This window comes from Mixophyes fleayi, chromosome 2 (genome assembly GCF_038048845.1).
Source record: "Mixophyes fleayi isolate aMixFle1 chromosome 2, aMixFle1.hap1, whole genome shotgun sequence".
NCBI lineage: Eukaryota > Metazoa > Chordata > Amphibia > Anura > Limnodynastidae > Mixophyes > Mixophyes fleayi.
This window is the reverse complement of record NC_134403.1, coordinates 174,502,102-174,524,987: the sequence shown is the minus strand read 5'-3', so window position 1 is coordinate 174,524,987 and position 22,886 is coordinate 174,502,102. Positions and strand designations below refer to the sequence as shown.

General features: G+C 39.1%; 1 protein-coding gene across 5 annotated transcripts in view; it reads right to left on the bottom strand.

The window, feature by feature from the left end:
• Window positions 1-22,886, bottom strand: part of AUTS2 (activator of transcription and developmental regulator AUTS2) — a 1,332,985-nt gene that overhangs the window by 760,676 nt on the left and 549,423 nt on the right. For all 5 annotated transcript variants that reach the window (XM_075195009.1, XM_075195006.1, XM_075195008.1 and 2 more), the window contains one exon: window positions 11,405-11,506. In XM_075195009.1, coding sequence (XP_075051110.1) covers window positions 11,405-11,506 — 102 coding nt within the window. The remainder of the gene's footprint in view (window positions 1-11,404; window positions 11,507-22,886) is intronic.

Below are 22,886 nucleotides of genomic sequence, written 5' to 3'. Positions count from 1 at the left end.
GCCGTCCACCATCCTGAGGGTCTGCGCATGTGCAGCCCTTTCAAGCCTTCAGTACCTGTTCCTTTTAGTTAATTGGCTGATCAGGCAACACTCCCTATTTAAAGCACCTGTGGTCAATACCTCGTGTCCTGATCTTGGAGTCTCATTCCCCATGAGCCTCTGAAGGTGTTCCTGTGTTTCCTCGTGTATTCAGCTCCTGCTGATTCCTGTTATTCATTTGTGGTTTCCAGACCACTTCAACTCTCCTGTGTTCATCGTGTCTGCAGCCAGCTGATTCCTATCCGCTGCCTCCGTTGCTTCTACAGAGTTCCTGCTCACTTCAACTCTCCTGTGTTCATCGTGTCTGCAGCCAGCTGATTCCTATCCGCTGCATCCGTTGCTTCTACAGAGTTCCTGCTCACTTCAACTCTCCTGTGTTCATCGTGTCTGCCCAGCTGATTCCTATACGCTGCCTCCGTTACTTCTACAGAGTTCCTGCTCACTTCAACTCTCCCGTGTTCATCGTGTCTGTAGCCAGCTGATTCCTATCCGCTGCCTCCGTTGCTTCTACAGAGTTCCTGCTCACTTCAACTCTCCCGTGTTCATCGTGTCTGCAGCCAGCTGATTCCTATCCGCTGCCTCCGTTGCTTCTACAGAGTTCCTGCCCACTTCAACTCTCCTGTGTTCATCGGGTCAGCGCTCCGCTGCTCTCATCTCTGCTACTGGATATCAGACCGCCTCAACTCTCCCATGTTCTTCACGTTCCAGTTCCTCTTACTACTGCTTCCAGAGTATTGCCTCGTTCATGCTGATTTACCTGCCGTGCGCTGCACCAACCTGATTACCGCTTCCACCTTCCAGTGGTCTCTCCTCCTGCCGGCCTTCAGCCGTTCAGGTATCTCTGCACGTCTCTCCGACAGCCTGCTCTCCTGAACCGCGGTATGCATACTTCTCATTGACTTTGCTTGTGTATTGCATATCTAGCTGGACTGAGTTGTGTTCTCCTCCGGAGTCTCCTATCCACTGAGACTATTGCTACCATTGACTTTGTTCACTATTGTCTGGATAGTTATTGTGACTTTGTATATGTAGCAGTGCTGCTCAGTTATCATTGTATTGTGGATATCATCGTGGGATCAAGTTCTGTGTGCCCGTGTATACTCTGCATTGCATTCATCTCCTCGTGCCCCTCCTCACATATATATTGCAGTGGTACAACTTGCTATATGCAGACCACTGACTCCTGTTCCCTGTGACACCAGTTTCAAGTATCCTCTCATAGCAGTGGTACAACTTGCTAACGCAGACCACTGACTTCCCTGTTACCTACCTTCACCTGGATTTCATTCCTTCAACTAGACAGCGGTACAATTTGCTATACGCAGACCGCTGACTCTCACCACCTCCTCGCTACTCCTGGACATTCCTCCTCACTATAGCAGTGGTACAACTTGCTATACGCAGACCACTGACTATCCTCACGTTTCCTTGTCCATCTAGTTCCTTCTGTACAGTCATCTACCCATTACCAGTGCTGCTAGTCATAGACTTTTCTCGAGCATGCTCTCACCATCTGCTGTTTCTCCTGTTCCGTTGTCACCCTGCTACCAGAGTACCATATTACCAACTATACTACTCTGGTAAGTCCATCATCTGGTGATATCCTGGGAAAAGACTCCTAGTGCCCGTGACAGTAAGATCCGGCCATGACAGACCCAGATACGGAACCTACAGCTAAAGAGATGCTGCAGCATCTGGTTACCCGTATGGAACAACAGGATGCTCGCCAACAACTGTTGCTGCAATGTTACCAGGCGTTAGCCTCCCAAGGAACGTCTGTGCCAAATATCACAGCTACTGTTGATGCTCCTGTGCTTTCCTCCGTTTCCCCAGTGCCATCCCAGGTGTCTACGGCTTCCATGCTTCACCTGCCTACTCCGTCAAAGTATGATGGAGACCCCAAAACATGCAGGGGTTTTCTAAATCAATGCTCAGTTCATTTTGAGCTCCAACCTCAAAATTTCTCTACTCATCGTTCCAGAGTGGCCTATCTCATTTCCTTGTTTTCCGGACAAGCTCTCACATGGGCTTCCCCTCTGTGGGAAAGAAATGATCCATTATTACAGGATAGTGCCAAATTTATTTCCACGTTCCGAAGTGTATTTGATGAACCAGGTCGTGTTATTTCCACTGCATCCAGCATCCTCCGTCTACGTCAGGGTTCTCGTACAGTAGGCCAGTACGTCATTCAATTTAATATATTAGCCTCTGAACTTCAGTGGAACACTGAAGCGTTAATTGCCGCCTTCTGGCAGGGGCTTTCTGATAAAATTAAAGATGCTCTGACTACTCAAGAATTACCTACTTCTTTAGAAGATTTGATTTCTCTTTGCCACCGTGTAGACATGAGATTTCGTGAAAGAGAGTCTGAAAAAACAACTTCAGTTAAAGCACCTCTTCGCTCAAGTCCTCAACTTCGCCCAGCTTCATCTCCGGTGATACCCATGGAGATAGGTCGCTCCAAATTAACTTCAGAGGAGAGGGACCGAAGAGTAAAAAATAGACTTTGTATCTATTGTGCCGATTCCACGCATATGCTCAATTCATGCCCTAAAAAAAATCGGGAAATGCCAGGCCCTAACCAGTTCTGGAGAGGTGAAGTTAGGGTCCCTGGAGTCCTCTCCATGTTCTACGAAATTAAAAGTCTGTGCATTTGATGTTACAGTTTCCTTTGCTACCAAATCCTTTAAGTCCCAAGCACTTATTGACTCTGGAGCTGCGGGAAACTTTATTTCTAAATCCCTCGTGAATCAATGGTCCCTACCAGTGATAACTTTGAAGACACCTATTACTGTGACTGCTATCGATGTATCATGCATTATCAATGGTCTCATCACCCAGAGTACGTCTCCAGTAACCCTTCAAATTGGTGTATTACACCAAGAAGAAATTTCATTTTTAATTCTTCCTGTTACTACAAGTCCGATTGTATTAGGCCTTCCATGGCCTCAACGTCACTCTCCCCAGATTGACTGGCACACTCCTCAAGTTACGTCTTGGGGAACTGAATGTCATCATCGTTGTCTCTCTCAAGTCGCTCCTCTTAAAATACAGCAATCCTCCATTTCACCTTCCTCACCGGGACTTCCTCCTCAGTATGCTTCGTTTGCCGATGTATTTGATAAAACTCAGTCTGAACGTCTTCCTCCTCATCGTTCGTGGGATTGTCCGATTGATCTTCTACCTTGCAAGACTCCTCCCAGGGGTCGTGTGTATCCACTTTCGCTACCTGAAACTCAAGCTACATCTGAATACATCCAAGAGAATCTCCAGCGAGGATTTATTCGACTGTCTACCTCTCCCGCTGGAGCCGGGTTTTTCTTTGTAAAAAAGAAGGATGGATCGTTACGCCCCTGCATAGATTTCCGTGGACTTAATGCCATTACTATCAAAATTCGGTATCCCATTCCACTTATTACTGAGTTATTTGATAGTATTAAGGGAGCTCGGATCTTTACCAAGTTGGATCTTCGTGGTGCCTACAATTTAATTAGAATCAGGTCCGGTGACGAATGGAAGACAGCTTTCAACACCAGAGATGGGCATTATGAATACTTAGTAATGCCCTTCGGGTTATGTAATGCCCCCGCTGTTTTCCAGGGTTTCATTAATGAGATCTTCCGGGACTTGTTATATGTTTGTGTCGTCGTCTATCTGGACGACATATTGATCTTTTCACAGGACCTGCCTTCTCATCATCAACATGTGGCCGAAGTCCTTTCCAGACTCCGGAAAAATTCATTATTCTGCAAGTTAGAAAAATGTTCATTCGAGTTGCCCCAGATTACATTTCTGGGATATATTGTCTCCGGAGTTGGTCTTCAGATGGATCCAGAAAAGGTGAATGCTGTGTTACATTGGTCTCAGCCAACTACTCTTCGTGCAATTCAGCGTTTTTTAGGTTTTGCCAATTACTATAGACGCTTCATTCAAGATTTCTCCTCGATTGCATCTCCTATTGTGGCCCTAACTCGTAAAGGGGCCAATACTAAGCAATGGTCCTCTGAGGCTCTTCAAGCCTTCCAGTTTCTTAAAGAGTCCTTCTCCTCTGCTCCTGTTCTTCGACAGCCTGATGTGACGCTTCCCTTCTTCCTAGAGGTAGATGCCTCTAATGTTGGTTTAGGAGCCATTCTCTCCCAAAGATCGGAGCAACAAAAATTCGATCCTTGTGCCTTTTACTCTCGGGGTCTTCTGCCTGCGGAGAAGAATTACACCATCGGGGACAAGGAGTTGCTGGCTATTAAAGTAGCATTAGAGGAGTGGAGATACTTGTTGGAGGGAGCTCGTCATCCTGTGACAATTTTTACTGATCATAAGAATTTGTCATATCTACAGTCTGCTCAATGTTTGAATCCTCGTCAAGCAAGATGGTCTCTTTTCTTTTCTCATTTTGAATTAATCATAACCTTCAAACCAGCTGCAAAGAATAAAAAAGCAGACGCTCTATCTCGAGCTTTTGTGACGTCCTCAGACGTTGAAGATGGTCCCAACCACTCTATATTAGACCCCAAATGTGTTTCTCTGGCTGCTTTTTCCACTAAGGTGCTACCATTTGGGAAAACCCTCGTGCCTCCTGCTCTTAGGAAGAAAATCCTTTTGTGGTTTCACTCTTCTCGTTTTTCTGGACACTCTGGTGAATGCAAGACCTTTGAAATTCTTTTTTGAAGTTACTGGTGGCCTTCTATGAGGAGAGATGTCAAAGATTTTGTAGCTGCATGTGAATTGTGTTCCCAGTTCAAGACTCCCCGCAGAATTCCAGCAGGTTTGCTTCAACCACTACCCATTCCGTCCAAGCCATGGACCCATATTAGTATGGACTTTGTTACTGATCTTCCTCCTAGTAAAAATTGCAATACTATTTGGGTAGTGGTGGACAGATTTTCGAAGATGGCGCATTTCGTCCCCTTGACTGGTTTGCCTTCTTCTTCTACTCTGGCTGAGTATTTCATCAAAGAAATCTTCCGTATTCATGGATGTCCATCCGAGATTGTTTCAGATAGAGGAGTACAATTCGTTTCCAGATTCTGGCAGGCCCTCTGTAAGACCTTGGGCATATGATTATCACTCTCATCCTCCTACCATCCTCAATCAAACGGACAAACTGAAAGGGTCAATCAAGATCTTGAGACTTTTATAAGGATGTTCTCTTCAGCCAACCAAGACAACTGGGTAGAATTGCTTCCATGGGCTGAATTCGCTCATAACAACATGTACCATGAGTCATCTTCTAAAACTCCATTCTTTGTGGTTTACGGTCACCATCCGTCTTTTCCGGAATTTCCTGCCCTCCCTCCCACCCAAGTTCCTGCTGTAGAGACTGTTTGCCAAACCTTCAAAAATATTTGGTCTCAGGTCAAAACCTGTTTAAAGAAGACATCTGCCAGATATAAGTCTTTTGCAGATAAAAAGAGACGGGCTATTCCACCACTGAAAATCGGAGATCGTGTTTGGTTATCAACCAAAAATATCCGTTTGAAGGTCCCATCTATGAAGTTCGCTCCTCTTTTTATTGGTCCGTATTGGATGATTCAAGTGATAAATCCAGTTTGTTTCAAACTTCTACTTCCTAAGAACCTTCGTATTTCCAATGCCTTCCATGTGTCTTTGCTGAAACCTCTTATCATCAACCGTTTCTCGGTCCCTCCTTCAGCACCTCGGCCAGTTCAAATTCATCAAGAGGAGGACTTTGAGATTACTCACATATTGGATGCAAAAATTTTGCGAGGAGTTCTTCGTTTCCTCGTTCATTGGAAGGGCTTTGGTCCTGAGGAGCGTTCATGGATCAAAGCAGAAGATCTCAACGCTCCAGCTCTTCTTAAGAAGTTTTATTCCAAGTTTCCGGACAAACCCGGTTCCAGGTGTTCTGTGCCCACCTTTAAAAGGGGGGGTACTGTCACTCACCGGACTGTGAGTGCTACTTCTCGTGTATTCAGGAACCGTGGCCGTCCACCATCCTGAGGGTCTGCGCATGTGCAGCCCTTTCAAGCCTTCAGTACCTGTTGCTTTTAGTTAATTGGCTGATCAGGCAACACTCCCTATTTAAAGCACCTGTGGTCAATACCTCGTGGCCTGATCTTGGAGTCTCATTCCCTATGAGCCTCTGAAGGTGTTCCTGTGTCTCCTTGTGTATTCAGCTCCTGCTGATTCCTGTTATTCGTTTGTGGTTTCCAGACCACTTCAACTCTCCTGTGTTCATCGTGTCTGCAGCCAGCTGATTCCTATCCGCTGCCTCCGTTGCTTCTACAGAGTTCCTGCTCACTTCAACTCTCCCGTGTTCATCGTGTCTGCAACCAGCTGATTTCTATACGCTGCCTCCGTTGCTTCTACAGAGTTCCTGCTCACTTCAACTCTCCTGTGTTCATCGTGTCTGCAGCCAGCTGATTCCTATCCGCTGCCTCCGTTGCTTCTACAGAGTTCCTGCTCACTTCAACTCTCCCGTGTTCATCGTGTCTGCAGCCAGCTGATTTCTATACGCTGCCTCCGTTGCTTCTACAGAGTTCCTGCTCACTTCAACTCTCCTGTGTTCATCGTGTCTGCAGCCAGCTGATTCCTATCCGCTGCCTCCGTTGCTTCTACAGAGTTCCTGCTCACTTCAACTCTCCTGTGTTCATCGTGTCTGCAGCCAGCTGATTCCTATCCGCTGCCTCCGTTGCTTCTACAGAGTTCCTGCCCACTTCAACTCTCCTGTGCTCATCGGGTCAGCGCTCCGCTGCTCTCATCTCTGCTACTGGATATCAGACCGCCTCAACTCTCCCGTGATCTTCACATTCCAGTTCCTCTTACTACTGCTTCCAGAGTATTGCCTCGTTCATGCTGATTTACCTGCCGTGCGCTGCACCAACCTGATTACCACTTCCACCTTCCAGTGGTCTTTCCTCCTGCCGGCCTTCAGCCGTTCAGGTATCTCTGCACGTCCCTCTGACAGCCTGCTCTCCTGAACCGCGGTATGCATACTTCTCATTGACTTTGCTTGTGTATTGCATATCTAGCTGGACTGAGTTGTGTTCTCCTTCGGAGTCTCCTATCCACTGAGACTATTGCTACCATTGACTTTGTTCACTATTGTCTGGATAGTTATTGTGACTTTGTATATGTAGCAGTGCTGCTCAGTTATCATTGTATTGTGGATATCATCGTGGGATCAAGTTCTGTGTGCCCTTGTATATTCTGCATTGCATTCATCTCCTCGTGCCCCTCCTCACATATATATTGCAGTGGTACAACTTGCTATATGCAGACCACTGACTCCTGTTCCCTGTGACACCAGTTTCAAGTATCCTCTCATAGCAGTGGTACAACTTGCTAACGCAGACCACTGACTTCCCTGTTACCTACCTTCACCTGGATTTCATTCCTTCACCTAGACAGCGGTACAATTTGCTATACGCAGACCGCTGACTCTCACCACCTCCTCGCTACTCCTGGACATTCCTCCTCACTATAGCAGTGGTACAACTTGCTATACGCAGACCACTGACTATCCTCACGTTTCCTTGTCCATCTAGTTCCTCCTGTACAGTCATCTACCCATTACCAGTGCTGCTAGTCATAGACTTTTCTCGAGCATGCTCTCACCATCTGCTGTTTCTCCTGTTCCGTTGTCACCCTGATACCAGAGTACCATATTACCAACTATACTACTCTGGTAAGTCCATCATCTGGTGATATCCTGGGTAAAGACTCCTAGTGCCCGTGACAGGTCCCTTTAAATGTAACAAAAAACACATTTTCTAGATTTCCTTTAACCACAAGAACTAGATATATCCTATGTCTATCTATCTATCTATCTATCTATCTATCTATCCCTTTCTCTCTTTCTCTCTCTCTCTATATATATAATATAAAAAAATCTCTCTATAATCGGTCCACCTTCCTTCAAATTCCTAAATTTCAACAAAAATGGGATCTCAGAATTATTAAAAAGTTTTTTAGGGTAAGGATCAGTAGCAACCATATTTGAATCAAAACAAACCTTTTCCAAAAGAAAACATAAAACCTGCCCATTCATTAGACCTATAACACATATACCCCAAGCATGAGAAATAGGGAAAACGGGAAAATAGGAAGGGGTCAAAAAATGTATACTCTTCTGTAATCACCCCCAGTATGGGTATTTTTTTCTTTCTAAATAAGTACTTGACAGATTAAATTGTTATAGAGAAACCTATATTTTGCTCCTCTCTGTAACATCAACAATTTAGTTTATTTATAGACACTAATCACTTTGCGCATACCCTAACCCTTAACAGACATTTAATCAAACAAAACAATAAGGGAGCTGTCCTTCTAAAAAGTTGAATTTCATTAGAGATCTACTATGTTCAGCCTCCCGACTTAACAGAAAATCCAAATTCTATCTGTTGGAATCCAGAGGTATTCTCTAATACCTATATTTATACAGTATATGAAATCCAATCTTACATCCGAAGAAAATTTTAACCCTGAAACAATGAACATATTCCATACTGTGCATAGATATCGCAAAAATGTGAACGTATATGTCTGCATGCCAGTTAAATTGTATCTTACTCTTATGACTCTTTACGACTGAGAGATGAAATGGGAGAGGATAGGTGAACTCGGGCCTTGTAAAGGCTTGTTTGCATAACTGCAACTGAGATGGATCTGGATGCAACCACATATACATCTGCTTGAAACCCTATCTCTTGTATGTGCTGAAAATGCAACATGACGAATGGACACACTTGCTAGCCACTTCTGATTGGCCAATTGTGTCTTGCCCCACCCAATGATAGTATTTCATACATTAGTGTTGCTTCTGTGATATATGAAGTCACAGCCATCTATTTGCACTATTTGATTGATATTTCCATTTGGACTGTGACAGGAAAGAAGATTCCCACATAATCCTTAAATGGGAAATCAACAGATGGTTATATTTTATTGAATTTTAATTTAAACTTGTCTTTTCTACATATGTCTATACTTAAATATATTATGCATGGTAAAGGCACGTTTTACATTTATTAATACCAGTATCAATACACTATTGTCAGTTTATGTACATTATATGACATTTTACTACATTATTATATTATGTACAAATAGGGTAATGTACTGCTAACATTATTAAGCCACATTTTTAAGCTATAATCAAATATAAAGTTTAAGCACTACTGATATAGATGCTGCCTGGTCTGAATGTAAAATGTTACCCACATTTACAAAACTACAACCATAAAACATTTCTAAGACCAACTTGTGATTAAATCAACTTTTTTTGGGATTATTAACTATATTAAATGTATTTCTTATAAGGTTCCAACTTTTACATACTTTTTAGATTAATTTATAAGTATATTCTTTATAATCGGTCTATAGGAAATATTCCTACTACTTATATCCATAAACTAGGGGATAAAACAATATATTTCCACATATATAGTCAGTTACAATAACTTAAGATGATTCAGATGATATTACTACACTTCAATGGTATACATATTTCAAAGTTCTTTTCCAATTGAGACCAAATTAAATGTCAAATAGACTTTAATTTGTTATAACTATAGTTCTTTTTTCTCTTCTCCTGTTACCTCCTACTGACAGGCACATGTGGATGTCTTTATAAAACATATATTCCAGCTCTACAGTGTCTGGAAACAAAAGAATAGGATAACACATTTAAATCATGTACAATGCATGTACAGTTGCTCAATTATATAGATATTAAAGTATAAGGGATTTTATTAAAAAATGATTGAATCACAAATTCTTATCTTACAGTGTAATAAATAGGTTCCTCCGCATAATGACTTTATTTTTTCTAACTCTTTTTTTTTTCAGATATGAGGAACTGCAATGGGGTCTATTTTAGCCCCAATTATTTCTTACTTTTATATGGGAGTTTGGGAAATGGCACTATATATTCAAATATTCCCTTCATCTCTGATATAAAGTTATGCATAATATATATATATATATATATATTTTATTATTATTATTATTATTATTATTATTATTATTATTATTATTATTAATTGTATAAGGATTGAGTTTACTGGGACCATGAGCAGTGACATCTTTTCTGACTGTACACATTTGGATAAGTCGCTCTTTGAATGTGGAGTTCAGTAAAGCAGCCAGGAATCCTGCATGCCTGTTACATGCTAAGTTTTTTTACATTGTCGTTTTTACAATAATCGTTCTTTTTTGGTCGCTGTCAATTCTGTCTGCATTGTCTGTGCCAAATATTAATACCACACGCCTTCGAAAAGTAGGACCTGCGAAGGAGGCACTTACAGAGTATATTGAGAGTCAGAAAAAAGCAACATTCCTTAGTTCAGAAAAAGCTGAGGGTTCAGATGGGAAAAGGTAGTTCACCTGTCTCAAGACTAGAGTAAAAAATAAAGTTATTTGAGCATTCTATAACTATCCAATATAATCCTGAAATAGCTGCAACAATTTTTAAATTCAGTTTCTCTTTACTTTACTTTCAGAAGTGCTCTCATTGTAAACACAAAAGGCAATTTTTACTGGTCTTTGAGAGGCAGAGATTGTGATACATGTTAATTACACCCATTGTGCATGTATTATTGGGGGGGATTATTTTCATTTTGCCCATACATATACATATAATATGGAAGCAAACAAATATGATGTAAATGTTAAATACACAGCACAATTTCCCAGTGCAATATATATATATTAAATATGGCAGACATGTAAAGTCTACAGCTCAAACTACCCAATTTTGACATCATTCTTCCTGTTTTTGGACTTCTGCACCAAGGCTTCAGCCAAAAGAAGTCAGTTTTGTGTACCTTAACAGAAATCAGATGGCTGAATCAAGCATGTACTTAGCTAGCATTTCAACATAATTGGCTTGATGCATATTACTGCATCTATCCTAATGCCAAAATACAAAACTAAGATGGCAAATACATGACTCTGATCATTAAATAACTGAAAGGTGAAGGTAACTTGAAAAACTTGGAAGCATTTTCTTCGTTCCAAGACTTCTCAGAGATTTTGAGAAGATCAAGGTGTAAAACAGCGATAAACCATATTTCTATCATTGCAAATTCTCTTTTCAGTCATTTAATATGAATGTGAAGATTAAATGGACAATAAAACACTGGTATCATTAAGTAATGTTGATTTAATAAGGGGGTTAGCCAATTGGGCAAAGGTAATCAGTTAGATATGACTTGCATTTAGTGCACACCATGTAAGTGTGCATGAGACATGTTCACGGAACATTGGGTCCACAAGACCATCTGAGACAGCGACCATAGGTAAATGTAAGCACGTTGTTGTAAGTGAGATCATAATTGTGTGGAAGCGCTAAAGAATGTGCATATATTTACACTGGGACAGCATGACTTAGATGACCTGTACTTACATCACTTAGTCGCTCATGGGAAGTGTTTCTCTGCGAAGGTTTTGATTGTCTGGTTGGACTTTCACTCTCGCTGTTTATGCATCTGTTCTGTCCTGGTTTGAGCTGGGGATAGATGAAAATGAATAATTTAGAATCTCTGTGTGTATATTTATTTTAATGTTTGTAGTGGATGACATTGTAATTTTTACACCACCTTTTTGTATTGAGTTCATGTATAGTATGTTACTATTATCAATCTCAACCAAGCTCTAAAACATTTTTTCATTCTATGTCAAGCCAAAGAATTCTTCAAGCTGTTCTCATATCTGATATCAAATCAACCAATGTCTCACAATATTATCCTTCCCTCTATCCGGGCCTGATTCATTAAGGATCTTATCTTAAGAAACTTCTTATTTCAGTCTCCTGGACAAAACCATGTTACAATGCAAGAGGTGCAAATTAGTATTCTGTTTTGCACATAAGTTAAATACTGACTGTTTTTTCACGTAGCACACAAATATCAACTTTAAATTTCAGTGTACAAATAAGCTATCAAGTATTTGTGTGCTACACGAGAAACCAGTCAGTATTTAACTTATGTGCAAAACAGAATACTAATTTGCACCCCTTGCATTGTAACATGGTTTTGCCCAGGAGACTGAAATAAGAAGTTTCTTAAGTTAAGATCCTTAATGAATCAGGCCCTTCATGCCTAGTAGCTGACAACCTGCTCATGTTAATGACTGAATCTGTTGGATTTTATCTCTTTTATAACAATAAACATGCTTTTTGTAGAATCTATTAAGCATAACTTCCATTGTCGTCATCACAATTTAGACTGAATTGCTTTCTGCATTTTTTGGAACAATGATGCCAATTAAATCTATACAATAGAAATTTTGGAATATACACACACAATTAGCACAAAAAATTAAAATAATTATGAACCAGAAGTACAAACATAATTCATTTTATATAGTTCTTTCTGAGGTGACCAGTCAGTGCTTTGAATATATCTCCAAAAGGATAGTACAAAGTTTTAATAATATTCATCAAGCAACATTGTATGTGATCAGTGAGATAGAAATCAAATATTACTGTGAGAATAGAGTGGTACAATCCTATTAGAATGAAATAACCTGTTTTTATTGTGTGTTTATTCAATTTTCAAGGCACCAGCTGCTATTGCAGCAAGCATTCCACAGAGCTCTTAACTGCAGCTGAAGTGTGTGAGAACTCAGTTCTGATTAGCAGCCTGCCACTCTCCATCTTCTAATTATGGTTAATCCCACAACAGACTCCTAGTCACTGTGAAACTACTTCTCACTTGACCTACAAAGCAGAAAAAAAATCTTTGTCCCCATATCCGCATGTTAATCCTGTCATCAGAAAAATCACAGGAGGCTATCTCTGGATATAATTGTTTAATTTACTGTATGAAGGTAATCCAGTAAAAGTTGTGTGCTTTTTGCCATTTCACTTCTTTTTTTAGCCTGCCATTTTTTGTAACCCTTCTTTGCTCCACACACATCAGAAAAAGCAGTGATACAAGAACTATTATTGGTTTTCTGTTAGACATTCAATAAAAGTTTTAATAAGACATTTCAGTTTGGGAAAACAGACCAGAACACACAATTTAAGCAGTAATCAGCATTAAATCAATATGATTAATATTAGTTGGGAACTTCTCAACCTCAGTTTTTGCCATGTAGAAAACATTTGCTACACAGAATAGACCATATCATACATATTTAGGGGTGATTGATAATTATATGGGCGACACTTGAAATGTTGACTGTTTGCCATTACTCTGCTTTCTCCTGGCACTCCTCTCCTTCACGGCCCTGTTGCGCCCATTAAGGGGAAAAGCAATTAATGTATCTTTGCAATGCTCAAGTGCATGCCAACCACGCTGTCCAGTGCTGATTGCTTGACTGTTAATTCATATGAGAAGGTATATGGCTATGTAAAGCTGGTGGGCAGTTTCTTCCAGGTTCAGGATTCGGTTATCTTGAGCCAACTCCCTGCTCACTCAAGATAACAGAACCCAACATGGAGGTATATTTACTAAACTGCAGGTTTGAAAAAGTGGAGATGTTGCCTATAGCAACCAATCAGGTTCTAGCTGTGATTTTGTAGAATGTACTAAATAAATGATAACTAGAATCTGATTTTCACTTTTTAAAACCCACAGTTTATTCAATGTAGCCCATAGTGTCTGTATAAGTTAAATTGAAGTAGAATATTTCAAAATGTTGATTTCCCTTTAAATGAACACTTATTCTTTGTTTGAGAATAAGTATGAGCTGCCAGTAGAACATATTACGGTGTGTGCAAAAATAATAAATGTCAAAATAGCACTTTAAAACTTCATCAATTCTGAGCTCAAAAAGCACCATTACAAAGTATTATTGCATTTACTTTTCTTCATTTTCTCTACCTGATGACTGAGTAGGAGAAAAACTGTCACTAGAATGGCAATATTATATAACTTTGACATAACTGCTAAAAAAATTATAACTTGAAACAACCACTGAATGTGACAGGGATTCAGTTAGCCAAAGAAGTTACTCTATTAGGACAAATCATGTGTAGAATCCTTACAATATTAATAATGCAGAACACATTCTGGTTTGTATGGCCATTGACAATGTACAGTTAGGAAAATACATTTAATACATAATTCAAAGAAAAGTTCTAATCATTATTATTAAAACATTTAAATTGCACCACAATCACTATCTATACCAATGGGTTCTTCTTTTAAGTTATCTAGAGTTCCATTTAATATGCCTTTGCTTTCTACAGACTTTATAATATGATAATGAATGTAAAGGTCAGTGTGTGAACAGCCAATCAGAATGACTTATGTCTGATTGGCTGTAGCATGGGAACACAACTCTGATTGGCTGTTTGCATATTGACCACATGAAGTGAAAGAAATGCTTTAGTTTGTGACGCCGAACAAAGAAGATGAATGAAGTTATACATTTTGGCGAATACAGAGACAAAAAAAGGTTTCGGTGAGTATTTAGTGAAAATACTACAACATTTTGGGTGTGGGGGGTGGTTAGATTTATCAAACAAAAAAATGAGGAGGTGTTTCCCATAGCAACCATCAGATTATAGCTATCATTAACTAGATAATGATGGCTATAATCTGATGGATTGTTAAAGGCAACATCTCCACTTTTCATTTTTAAAAGGTTTGAAAAATCTACCCCTTTTTTCATACATTAGATACATTTGTGGAATTATATGATCCAGTGGGCTTTGACTGCCAGTGCTGCGAAGGCGTGCTCAGGGCCATCTTACCCATTGGGCACAATGGGCAGCTGCCCAGGGGCCCCACGGGCAGGGGGGCCCCATAGGCACGGCTCTTAATGAGAATAATCCTGAAAAGAATAAAACCTGCAAAAAAAACCTACAAGGGTCACTGAGCGAGTACATCTATCTATCTCTATCTCTATATATCTATATCTATATCTGTATACATCTATATATCTATATCTATATCTAGGGGCCCCGGTGCACTGCTTTGCCCGGGGGCCCATAATGTTGTTAAGATGGCCCTGGGCGAGCTATCACTTGAAGTTCCACAGTCACTGGCAGTCCTGGGCATATAGTTCTATTAGATGACATATATCTCCTTTGTTCTTTATGGTAATGAGATATTTAAATAAGTGTCATCTCTTGACGGAAACTTAATTTGGACAGAAAAATCTCACAGGTTATTTAAACTTGTACAAGCCCTTCTGAGGTAGTGAATTAACTTTGAATCAGTTTGACATGTACAATTTAGTTAACTGTTCTTTGTAAATTGTTGATTTTTTTTTTGTCTCATTTAGAGTTGGTAGTACATCTGTTTTTTTGCATACGTTATGCATTTTCATATTGCAAATAAACAACAAAAAAGTATGCATACATCTGTATCAAGATTTTGCGCATCTTGTAATTATGAATGGAGAAATTGTATGGGGGATGGCCAGCATAGGCATAGATAGTAAGCCTGTGACTTAATCAGATGTATACATAGACACAAATACATCTGTCAGTAGGCATATGTCTTGCAGGTGCTGAAGTAGTGCTGCAAATATTCTCAATGATGATTATAACTGTTAGCAGTGCTATGTTCCTGGTTCCTGCTATTCCTGATAGGCAGAACGCAGAATAGCCTCTCCAGCCGATAGCAATGAAGACATTAGCATTGCAGCCATTTCTTAATAAATAGCGGCTGTCTATTCACACTACTTAATTGCCAATTCAATACGGACGGCGAAGGACTTTTTAAAGGAATAAACAATGGATGTGGAGGTGTTGTATCTAATTTTTCATATGGTAAAAGTGACTCTTTCTTTTATTGATAAAATATTATTCACTCTTGTGTATCTGACCACATTACCTTATTTGTAAATACAATGTATGTAATGTATTAAAATGTGTTTTTATTACATTATTAGGTCTCAAATTGGGTAATGCCACTTCTGCATTGAGTACTAGTACATATGCCTAATGTTTGTGTATCCTATGCTTTTGTCAGGTATACATACATACACTGGCATGCAAGTTACTCACAGAAGGGGCATACGCACATAAGTGTAGCACACCGCCTGGAGATGTGGCCTATTTAGTATTTAGTGTAGGCGGCGACTCCAGGTATGCCTCTTAGGCTTAGTTTAAATTAGGATCATTCAATGACCTGCAATAATCAGCACATGAACAGCCAATCAGAGTGTTTTTGCCAAGCCTCAGCAAATCGGAGGATAGTTGCTCTGATTGGTTATTTTTTGCAAGGACTCTTTTCATTCATGTTACAGCTCCGTTTTTAACTCACTCACATCACTTGTTAAGGGATTGTTTTTATTTTTTGCAATATTGGATTACTTCAGAGCAGAAGAAAAAATATAATCCATGTTGAGTATTTCAAATAAAATAGTAAAACATTTGGTGTCTGTTGCCATGTTTGTGGAACTACATGTTTAAGAGGACCCTGACTTCCAGGGAATGCTTGTGCTTATAATTCCACTAGTTCCAATATACTCTAGAAGCAGTTGGCAGCCATGGTCATACTGGTGCTTGAAGTTCTACAGCAACCAGCATGGACTACAATTATTTTTTAGCCAGGGTTTGCTGAGATTTGTAATTCTACAAACTTCCTTAATGCTTTAAAGCTATAATACTTGTTACCCACTAACCACGGATATCGGGTGTAACCTAAGTTCTATTGAGCAAGGGGCTGTTTGGCTTGATTACTTAGAAAACTCCAACCCATGCTATCCAGGCCAGGGCAGGCAGATCATTATGATAGGGAGACCCAACATTGCTGCTGGCTGCCGCTGTTACTCATCTAGTTCAGGGATGGGGAAAATGATTTATTCATTTATATATCTGTATATTCTTTTTTTTTTCAAGCTGATTTAATGTAATTTGACTCCGACATTCTGGATGTAAAATTGTGGGTACTCTAAATGAAGACCCATGCCTCTATTCTGTGCAATGTTCCACGTTGTGAAAGAACCAAATATGTACTATCCCGAGCTTCTCCAGTCATCACCTGAACATATCAGAGCCAATCAATGCCAGCATTGTCATGTGATCCTAATATATTGAGCAGCAACATTACTTACTGTTATATTATGAGAGATATAGCCTGACAATTTTCCTCTCTCATAAACAGCTGAAGTTCTTACAGAACCCAGGTGGGAGCAGAGCAAAGATGCATGCAGTGTGTCATTTTGCACCGTAGTATGGTATTCTGGCAGATACTGTAATAATTGTAGTGCAGGAGTGCTGTTCTGGGTAACAGGAAAACTACATAAGAGTGCGTTTGGAACTGGTATTTTTGTGAGACCAGCTCCCACAAGGGAATAGCAGTGTTGTGCTTGAGATAGACAAATGGGAAAGGGCTTCCTAAAACCAGGAACAAGTTTTCAAGCAGTTTTCCCACAGTGAATGACTCACAGGCAAAATTCACATGTAGATAGTGGCTAAACCAATAAAGGGAAGTTTGCAAGTGCAACTAAATATTTTTATTTCTGTTACTATTCGAATATTGTTATAAATCTACAGAAAGAGATGAGCGAATATGTGTCAAAATTTGAGGAAGATTCATGATGAAATGAGATTCACAGCAGAACAGGCAGCTTTGCAGTTGTGCAAAGTACAAGCTATACAGTCTTTCAGGTGCTCTTTTGCTTTACCATTTCTACCTTTAATTGAATATTTGCATTTCATAGCCTATGATTAGCGCTAGGACAATTCATTCTACTGTGTGATGTGGTTAGAGTAGGGCTGGAAACACTTAAGGCCAAATTCCAATGGCAAAACATGCAAACTTTTACAGCCAGATGCAGTTTTACAGAACAGTTTTGAAAATCGTGTTCATATCTACATACACCTATATGTAATAATGTAGTGTTGATGTATACTTTACATTATTTTGTAAGTTACAAAGAAATTATGATGAAATAAAAAACAAAGTAGTTGCAAGGCTAATTCATTTGATTAAATTCAGTGTAATATTTGTAAGTAAAGCAGATGCATCTGCCTAATATCAAGTTGCTCCCCACTTTCCTCCGAGCAACCTGAATTTGCCAGAGAATGGACTCAACATTATGTTGAAGTGCTGTCCCATGTTGAAGCTAAGATGTGCTCTACTCTGAATAACTTGTCTTACTACTTGTCCAATTACCATCCCAGGTATTTCCTAGTCTTGTGCCATGGAGCATTATCCTGCTGAATAAACACATTCACAGATAGATAAACTGCTGTCATGATACTGATAAGTGATAATATTCAGATATCATCTAGCATTTAAATGTTGCTCTACTTGTATCAAGTGACAAAATGTGTGCCTCGAGAATACACCCCGCAGACTTATACTGCCTGTATTGTTGCCACCCAGAACAATGAATGATCAATGTAAGGCAGCAGGAACAAGTATTTATTAGACAAGAAATAACAGATCAGATTACCAATAGCCCCTGACTGACAGCATCCAGCCATTCCCTTTCTATTTCATAGCAACCACAGGGCAGGGAACCTAATCTTTTCACAATCCTAATAAGAACCACTGCACACAACACAAAACACATAAAACATACACATAACACCAAACTTGCCAAAAGCCATTTCTACATTCTTTACCAGAATGATAAAGGCTATACCTTCTCTCCCATCATATGTTCCCCTGTTTCTTACACTACTTTCCCCCATATCCCCCCTGCCTCTCTTATATCTAATACCTTTGTCTCCATTATGTCTCTTCTGCCTGCTTGTCTAAACTTTGCTCTTTCCTGCCCTCCCCAAATATTGCCTTACAACTACTTTTCACTTTATCTCTCCTGAACTTAGTCTCCCCAGTTCACTTGCCTCTTGCTTTCCCCTGTTTTTCCTGCTTTTTACCTCATTACTGCCCTCCTTGTCTCTTCTGCCCACCAGCCTTACTTTGCTGCCCCAAACACTTTTAAGAACAAAAGAAAATATGCTGTGTTTGTTATCTGTTGGCCAATGTCTTTTGTGGTTCTTGGGTGTACTTTTTCTCTGTTCCCCATTCCATTTTCCCTTCTCCCTGAGAAGGGAGAAGGGAAAATGGGATGGGGAACAGAGAATGATAGAAAGTTTTGAGCAATGCTGTCTCCTGTCATATGTCTTATTCTGCAGTAGTCTACATTATTCTCTTGCATAGAGTAAGGGGCAGTCAGTGATCTGTCTAGGTGAATATCAAGTTAAAAATAACATTAGAAGTTGTGACAGACCCACCCCACTCCCAATCTCTCAAAACTGCATGGGTGAATTAATTCCAACAAAGATGTTTCACTCTCAACACCTGTCCTCCGAATCTTGGCAAAGGTGTAACAAGATGTAAATCTTCTGGGACTGGCAGTAATAGGTAATAGAATGGAGGCTTCTTACTTGGTATAATTCACTTATGACTGCAGTGATTCCTGCCTATTAGAATAAGTAGCACTGAGAGTAAAGTGAACCCTCTACTATAGAGCACACAGATATTAGTCTCCAAACAAATTGATGGGGTAGATTTATAAAACCTTCTAAAAAGGAATATTGGATGAATTACCCATAGCAACCAATCAGATTCTATTTATCATTTTATAGAATGTAGTAAATAAATTATAGAATTTGATTGGTTGCTGTGGGCAACACCTCCACTCTTTCATTTTAAAAGGTTTGATAAATCTACCCCTGTGTCTGCTCACAGTAGTCTTACCTAATATGTAATACTGTCAAAGTAAAATCGGGGCTACATTACTGAATATATAATATCCAATGCTTTTACAAAAAAGTCTATTTAATTTAATATATTTTCTGGGTGTACTCTATTATAATTTAATTAACAGTAAGGTATGTACATGACAGAAAAGGCAAAAATAGTAACATTTTAAAATATTCAAGCGTTGTCTCTTCCTGATCTTTCAAGTCAAACAATTTCATTCAAATGTATCAGTCCATTTTGAAAGAGGATTACTAGGTCATATTTATTTTCCTGTCTGTCAGCGGTGCAACAAGAAAAACAATTTATATGCAGCAGAAGGAGCAAAATACTTTTTAAACTATGATTTAATCTCTGTTGAACTTTAATAGTTTTTTGAATCAGGTGTAAAAGAATCCATTACAATTTAGTTATTGAAAGTATGTTACATTTTCATGCACACTGGGGTACATTTAAATGACTGTGAATAATGTACATATACAAATTGGAGTTCAAAAAAGATACATAGATGTTTAACGCTCTATTTACATATATTGTGTAGCTGAGTGTTAGCTATCATTCACTGTTGGCTACTAAAATAGTTGCAGTATAATTCAACAGGTTTACTGATATGAAGTATGTTATGTTTTTAATCTTCCACGTGATCATATTTTTCTCTCATAGTTGTAACTAATATCCTAATCATTAAATTTATTTATGTAAAATATTTAACTTATAATCAACAGTAGATTAATAAATACACAATTCATTCAAAATTAAACCATGGGTCCTAAACCCGAGTTCAAGGACTAAAAAAGGTTTGAAGCCTCTGAATTAAAATAAATATTACAATTTTTATTTAATTAATACTGTCAATGTTTGAGAAGGGTCAGCCATGTAGCCAAATATATACAGATGCATTTTTTGCAAATATCAGCAAACATATATGTTATTAAATATTCTTATTGCTATCTAAAATATATGGTTCCAAAACCCTGGTTAAGTTCTTAATTGGTTGGTTTTAATTACTATACAACCTAAACTTATATCTAGGCTGTTCCAATAAGGTTAATTTTAATGCAATTATCTCTCAGCCTTTCTCATGTTCTCTCTCTCACATAATTATTAACTATCTAACAGGACCCATTTTGTTAGAGATCAATGTATGAATTTGACATAGTTGACTACTTTTTGACTACTTTTTTAGACCTCCCCTCCATATATGTCATTGGTTACATCAAGTCCCCCACGGTCATTTCTGAAGAAACTGGTGTAGGATATAGGAGGGTGGCTGTGAGGACCTGGAGTTTAGCCTGCTGGGCATCCCTTCTCATCTAAAATTGTGTTGAATTGCATTACATGCAGTGTGTTGGGCGCCGCCCCTGCACTTACAGGAAGTGCCAGGGACAGTCGCCTTCTCGCTCTGTACAACTGCGGGATGCATCCTGTGTTCCCCTGGCGGGTGCCGGCACGTGTGCACTTGCGCGTTTTGACCCTTCTTTTGGACTCTTCTTTTGGCTCTTTTGGATCTCCTGGCATTACCTCTGCTTTTCTGACTCTGCGTTTTGACCATCCCTCTGGTCCAGTTCTGACCCGGATTGTTCGACTACTCTCCTTCATCTCATTGGTGGCTACCTCGGAGGGACGCGACTTGCGTGTCTCAGCCGCGAAGTCCAAACTTCCTTGCGGGGTCCCTGGCGAAAACCTGGGACACGTTAGACTCCGCGCCTTCTTGGCTAGCTGTGCCAATACCAGTAGGTGAGTCTGTTTCTCACGGCCTGCGTGACACAGTGGTTGACGTGGTACTATATACAGTGGTTTGCCATATTACCACTTCTCCCACTGCTGTGATTATATGACTGATTGGTACCTACGTGTGCTCAATGTATTTTCCGCTCCCTTGGTCCCCTTAATAAACATCTGAAATGACAGCTCTTCAGAAACAAATCCCAAAAAACACTACTGTCCAGGCTTCTTCAGAAAATTAACCAAACAACATAGCAATACTGGGCCAAAATGATAAAACCAAAGCATTTTATACCACTCTCTTTTAGTGTGTGCATATGAGCAAAAACTAATACTTATATGGTCTTCATTTTTGTTTATTCTCTCTTCTAAATCTCCACTTCGACAACTGGTTAGTGTTGCAACAAAATCTATTCTATATCTCTTCTCAGCTTTAATTCTAAAACACAACTTAAATTCATTTCAGTTGTCACTGAACCAATTAGTGTGGAAAGTACCAGCAAAACAGGAGGCTCTCTGTATGCAACAATGCCTGCTTATATACTTATAGGAGAATACTTCAACCAATGTTGGAGCCACATTTTAAGTATTTAAATTCAATCCCCAATAGAATATAACTTCTAGAGTTGATCAAAAAGCAATTTCCTTTAAGTCTCAAATGAAACACTCTGAATTGTATCTATTATAATATTATTATTTGGATTATTTCATATCTGTACAATGCAGCTAATACATTAGAATGTAGAGTGAATTTTAAATAGCCGTGGTATTTGTTGGAATGGGATTTTGCTGGGAAGCAGTTTTACAGGAACACTTCTTATGAACAAGCATAAATAATACATATGGTGATAGTGTCAATACCTCATAGCTTTGCAGCATTCTGCCAATTGTAAGATTATCTAAGATCAGCAAGAATCTGCAGCAAAGTCATTTATATGATGGCTGTTGGTCAAATGTACCATAAATATTATCTCCAAGCTTAGAGCAGTGAAATGATAAGATGCTAAGGATTTTCTGCCCTCTGATTTTACAGCCAATAAGATTACCACTGGTAACCCAGGGATGTTATAAATTCTGTGAAGACACAATAGAGATAAGGGGATGAAGTGAAATCATGCTATATTATTTTGTGTCATACATATAATTGTGTGGTTATTCTATTGTTATTATTTATAGATCTAGCAAAATATATATGTAAAACTTCTGTTAATATCTTGGACGTCAGCTAAATATTGCACGCACAATAAATAATGCATAAAAAGATGAAATTAAGTTTGGATTGCTAGTTCTGTGGATTAAAATGTTTTCGATTTGCATGCAGACTAGTGCTAATATTTATGTATACCATATGTAAGTACTGTATATATCCCCCTCTATCCAAAGCTTTCTAAATGTCACATTGTTACATTTATCTGATGGATTCCCTAATAGTCTAAACTCATTTCTATATATATATTCTACTCTAACAATTTCAATTATTTGTTTTAAAAAAATATGCCATTAAACATATACATGTTTAGTAGAGCAATCAATGTTTATTATACG